We start from the raw sequence: 5,848 nt of genomic DNA, 5'->3' as shown, positions 1-5,848 counted from the left end.
GATTTGCAGAAGACAGACATCTAGGGCACTTCTTGGCATCCACAGGAAAATCATATGGGATTAAAAAACCACAGCAGTAAGTACTCACTGCATTAAATGTTTATTAAGTGGCATGCTGTCAAAAGCTAGATTTAATAGTAAATACAGAAGGACTTTAATGGAAATTGGTTGTATTTGATTTTTCTTAGGAATTGCTGAAAGCTGCCTCTCGAGGATTACAACTTCACCTTTTGCTTTTACGGATGCTTGTTTACTATCCATGTGGTAACCTCTGGACAGCCAGTAATCCATTCATTATCCACACTGATTGAGTGCAGGAGTAGTGCAGTGGTAACTACTTCACTCAGCTGACGGCAGACGACAAAAGGAGGGAAATGATGAATTCGGACAATTTAACCTCCCAAAGCTTCTTCTCTGTGATTCATAGCAATGCCAGCAATTTATTCTCAGGGCTCCAGTTTGTTCAGACCTTCAAGCCACTCATCATCCCCTGCTACTCGCTAGTGGTTTTTATTGGTGTCATTGGGAATTACCTTCTCATTTATGTTATCTGCAAGACAAAAAAAATGCACAATGTCACCAACTTTCTGGTAGGCAATCTGGCTTTCTCAGACATGCTCATGTGTGCAACCTGTGTACCCCTGACACTCGCATATGCCTTTGAGCCCAGAGGATGGGTGTACGGGCGTTTCATGTGCTACTTTGTTTTCCTGATGCAACCCGTCACTGTGTTTGTGTCTGTCTTTACCTTGACTGTCATAGCTGTGGATAGGTATTATGCCATGGTGTACCCATTCCGCAGGAGGCTCACAATCCCTCTTTGTGCTTATATCCTGGCTGCTATTTGGTTGCTGAGCTGTACCTTGGCTGCCCCAGCCTTGGTCCACACTTACCACGCAGAGTTCCCAGAACTGGACTTCTCCATCTGTGAGGAGTTTTGGTTCCACATGAAAAGAGATCGCTTAGCTTACGCCTACAGCACTCTCATCATCACTTATGTACTGCCTTTGACTGTCATCTCCCTGTCCTACCTGAGAATCTCAGTCAAGCTGAAAAACCGTGTGGTCCCAGGCAATGTCACCCAGGGCCAAGCTGAGTGGGACCGAGCAAGGAGGAGAAAGACTTTTCGCTTGCTAGTCTTAGTGGTGGCAGCCTTTGGAGTCTGTTGGCTGCCTCTGCACATCTTCAACGTGATAAAGGACATAGACATCAGCTTGATTGATAAGCAGTACTTCAATTTCATCCAGCTGCTGTGCCACTGGTTTGCAATGATGTCTGCTTGTACCAATGCCTTCCTCTATGCCTGGCTCCATGACAGCTTCAGGGGGGAGCTGAAGAAAATGTTTGCCTGGAGAAAGAAGAAAATTGGACCCACTACAAATTGCATTATGGCCAGTGTGGTGCTGTAAACGAGAGCTGGTGGGAGTGCACTTCCTTTGTACGGTAACACTGTAAGTCTTTTCCACTATTAACTAGTCCTGATTCCTGACATTTGTCCTCAGGGCTCAGTTATAACAACACAAGTCCCATGTGTAGCTTCCCCAGCACCTCCACTGTTACTGGAGAAGGAGAGGCAGACATCAAGTCCCAGAAATGTCTTTACTTCTTTGACAGAAGTTAGAGGCCAAGGAGATGTTAGCACAATAAGATACACCTTATGTAAACTACAGGAATCCCTCCTATCTGTTTTGGATATTGCTGACAGTACAGACATGGGATTTGGGGACAGGGAGAAGCAAGGATGAATATGAGACCTAAACATCTCAGCGAGGAAGTGCTTTGGACTGGGTAAAAATTAAATCTGCCTACCTACCCAGAGTCCAGTCCTTAGGACAAGATCCAGGGAGGAGAACTAACAATATTCCTGTAGTCCTCTTGGGTTAGAGCCATGCTGAAGAACAGCCTAAGGCTCTCTGAAATGCCCTTCCTGAGCAGCTGTCTCAGCTGTGGGCAGGAAACCAGGTTGGTAGGAGCTGCTCCAGCCCTCCCTCTGCCAGCTGAGTTGTGCTGACAGCAGCAGTGTGCAGGGTCTCCCCACTCCTGATCGTGTGAGTAGCGTGTGGGGTGATGGCATCAGCTCACCCGCACTCCCTCCAAGTGCCTCTGTACAAGACAACTGGTTTGCTTGCATGCCTGGGGACCCACGCATGGATGAGGGCTCCGCGGCCCTTGGTGGGCTGTGCTGTGTCTGCCCTGCATGGTTTCCTCCCTCACTGCCATTTTCTCCTTACCACTGGCCAAGTGGATGGAATAGCAGCCTTTGCAGCAGGGCTGCTCACCTGCCTGCCACGGCCAACCGCATTGGGCAGGAATCTGTGCTTTATGCTTTTTGAACCCAGCATCATCATGCAATCCCAAACCTCCTGTGTCTCGTGACCTGCAGCGCAGCATGTAGCAAGGTAAGATGCAGTATTGCGAGAAGGGAAATAAAACCAAGTGATGTTAATTCTGAGAGGTGCAACTGCGATGCAGGGTGTGACAGCCTATTTGGTGGATTTGCTGATGCTGTCATCAAGGGTGGACAGACTGAAAACATAATGTATGGTGGAAACTCATCCAAATAGGGGGATATTAAGACATACCACCACTTTACTGACATTGAATTGTGTTCCTGCCATTGTCTCATGTAACCCCGATTTGCTGACCCTACCGCAAGGCAGCTGCATTCCCAGCCAGACGAGTGGACATCATCGTAGACTTGTTGGTGCCGAGATGCTTTCTGCTCTTTCCTTGAGGAACTGATTTTGACGTGTGGCAATGCTGCCATAGCTTTGATCTCCAGAGACAGCCAGAGACTTTGATACTGTCTTCAGGAGCACTTCTGGAGGTGTCTGTTAAGAGACAGTGGGTGGAAGGGGCTGTTGACATTGAGCCGTCTATAAGCATTGCGTGACCAGTCAAAGAAAGACCTGTCAAACAGAGCAGAGTGGCAAATGCTCTCTTTTGAAGGAGTTTTTTGGGAATAAACAATTTCCTTTGACATTCACCTTTCAATCAGATGAGGGAGTTAAAAGCTATCATCAACCCTAATGGTTTCTGGTTTCTTTCTCCCTCTGTCTGAACTGAAAATATCCGAGATAATAGATAAGCGTAAGGGAAGAAGTTCTGAAAGCAGACATTGTTTCTGAAGGGATTTCTTCCAGCCTGCTCAGCCAGAATCTGGGATGGCATGAGGAACTGACTGATACTAAGCTGAGATCAGCCAGAGAAGCAGCACAACCCAGGGGCAGTTTTGGCCATGGTCAACAAGGGCATCTATCCAACCACAACTGCCCATGGCCAGAAACGTATGGGCTGCGAGGCAATGCAAATAGACGAGGGGGGAGAGAGGGAAGAAAGAGAGGATGGTTTCTCTAGCTTGTAAATGTACTCCTACTGTGAAACTGTGAATATGATTTTGCTCATCAGCATTCAGTAAGCTAATCTGGTTAAAAAAATACCCAGATGCATATGCACACACTGGGAAAAGCATTGTAAAAACATTTGAAATTCCTTCTCACAAATTTCCTTAGAAGCTGTTCGGTTGCTAGTAATGAGGAACTGGATATTAGAAGCTAATTACAGAGACTGAATCAAGGAAAGTCCTTTTAAAGTATGTATTACTTGCATTCACTCTGTGATGAAGTGTATCTGCCTTGCTTACCTTGACTTAAAGATTTGAATAACTTATTAAAGGATGTTTTGCTTTTGCTGAAATTTAGGAAATTGTTTTTCCTTCAAGCTCAATATAGCAAGTTACTGGAAAACCGGTGATTTTGAAAAGGCAAAAAACCCTTCCAAACAAACCAACCAAATTTTATAAACTTTTCAGCTTCTGTTTCAGGGTTCTTTTGAAGAGAACAGAGAGTAGGACACTGAAAGAGCGCTGAAACAACACTGCAAAAAGCAGCCTCAAATAACAACAAAATCCTGATTATTTTTTGAGATTTTTCTTCTATGGAATTATGTTACTTCAAGCTGTTAATTTCTCAGTTTGTAAAGGCTAATTAGCACTGAGATGGCCCATAATGTTTACAACCTTGTGCACTAAATACAGACAGCACTGTAATCCAGAGTGAGCCAAAGCCCAGTGGAGTAACTGGGAAGACTCTTGTTACACAGAAGGCCTGGGATCATTTCCTTCTTACACATCATGTTTTTACTGTCATTTGCCGGCACTGCAGTTTGGCTTATTAATGTTCTCTTGAATGTTAGCGACTGCAGATGGCTGCTGCAGAGAGCTGCACGAAGCAAACAAGAGATATTTCTCTCTCTATTTTTCTTCTTTTTTTCCTTGAGACAGAAATGAACGGCTGGTCAGTGCCTATGTTGTTCCCACAGTGACGGACACACTGGGAACATCTCGCTACCAGCAGCCCCTGGAGCTGCAGTTACAGCAGTGCTGAGGTCTGTCATCTCAAGGAGGTCCTCAGGAGCCCTCAGCACAGCAGGCACCCTTGTTTAAGTGCTGGTTTAACCTGTACATGCCTTGAATCTTTCAGGACTTGCATTTGCAGCAGAAAGCTCAGAGCCTGCCCCTTGCTTCAGGCCCTTCTCAGGACTAGGTTTTGCAGATGCACCCTGAAATGATCTGCGTTCCCCAGCCGTCGGTTCCTGAAGCTCCTTCTCTCTCCTCAGCAGCCCCCTTGGCCCACCTCATTGGTCCTGCAAGGCCATTTTTCCAGGCTTTCCCTGCACGGTGCACAAAGGAGGTCCAGCCTCAAGCAGGAGGACTGGGGGTCCCGCAGGCTGGTGGGGACCAAGGCACAGCCACATTCGCTCAGCCCCACCTCTGAATTGAGCCCCAAGAATCTCTGCTCAATGTAATTACTGTTTTCTCTGATATCCAGAGTAATAAACAATAATAAGATTTAGAGTCACGTTGGTGCGCTTCTTTAATCCAGTTATGCAAATAATTATATTAAAAGCTGTCATGTGAAAAGTGTTTGCTAATCTCCACCCCTCTCTGGGGAACTGCTGTGGTTCTCTGAGGGACCAGGGCTCATCACTACAGTATTTTTGGTGGTATAATTTTTAATTACAATTTAAGAAATCATTGCATGCTTTGATTTTATAAAGTAGCCCGGTTCAAAACTTGGTGAACCTATTAACTTTTAAGGGTTTTAATTGTTGTTTCTTGCTTACATTCGAATCCAAGGACTTCCACGCTGCAGGGCAACTGCTCTGTAGGGATGGAGCAGGGTTTGTGTCTGGGCTGAGGTATGGCAGAATGCTATATACTCCTCATCTGCTAGGATTTTATTCCAGTTGTTTACAAGTACTGAGAGACTTTTAGCAGGTAGACACCCAGGTGTTCTGCATTTTACAGCAGCAAATACATGCTATTTATGATGGCTCCTCAGACTGTTCCTAAAGGACAGTCTCTGGTAAACACTTCTAGATGTACTATGGAGTTTGTATATATGCTCTGTGGTGGCGTTTTCAGGCAGATATCAAATGCATTAGCCAGCAAGTGCGTTCTCAGAGCATGGTGAGTCTTGGGCTTTGGAAATGGAGGGCCCACTTAGGACCACACTTACTCATTGTAAAAATAATCTGGGAGATTTCACTGGGGCCAAGCCTCTACAGCTCAGAAGGCTCTGCATATCTTAAATGTGGAAGTTAACAGAGATACAGAAGGAGATGATGGGGAGAGACACGGGAGGGTGAGATGTCTTCATTTTAAGTGAAGAGCACAGATTTAGATAGCAGAAATCACAGCTTCACAATTTGAAGCTATTCTGCATAGCTGTTGGAGGGACTCACAGAGCATAGTTCTAGCAAATACACTGTATTTCTAATGTCTATAGATGCAAAAATGCTTGATCAAACATAAGCTACTCCCTATGGTCAAACATGGGATTGGTAT

The 5,848-nt window shown here is 45.4% G+C and overlaps 1 protein-coding gene across 1 annotated transcript; it reads left to right on the top strand.

The window, feature by feature from the left end:
* Positions 1-359: 359 nt before the first annotated feature.
* Positions 360-1,409, top strand: PRLHR (prolactin releasing hormone receptor). The gene has a single exon (XM_072871576.1). The coding sequence runs from the start codon at positions 375-377 to the stop codon at positions 1,407-1,409; it is 1,035 nt and encodes a 344-aa protein (XP_072727677.1). The 5' UTR covers positions 360-374.
* The last annotated feature ends 4,439 nt before the right edge of the window (positions 1,410-5,848 follow it).

Source organism: Ciconia boyciana, chromosome 8 (genome assembly GCF_034638445.1).
Source record: "Ciconia boyciana chromosome 8, ASM3463844v1, whole genome shotgun sequence".
In the NCBI taxonomy this organism is placed as follows: domain Eukaryota; kingdom Metazoa; phylum Chordata; class Aves; order Ciconiiformes; family Ciconiidae; genus Ciconia; species Ciconia boyciana.
This window is presented reverse-complemented; position numbering and strand designations above follow the sequence as displayed.

What these genes read in the sequence shown, in the direction of transcription:
- PRLHR (XM_072871576.1), top strand. Translation starts at nt 375, where the DNA reads ATGATGAATTCGGACAATTTAACCTCCCAAAGCTTCTTCTCTGTGATT.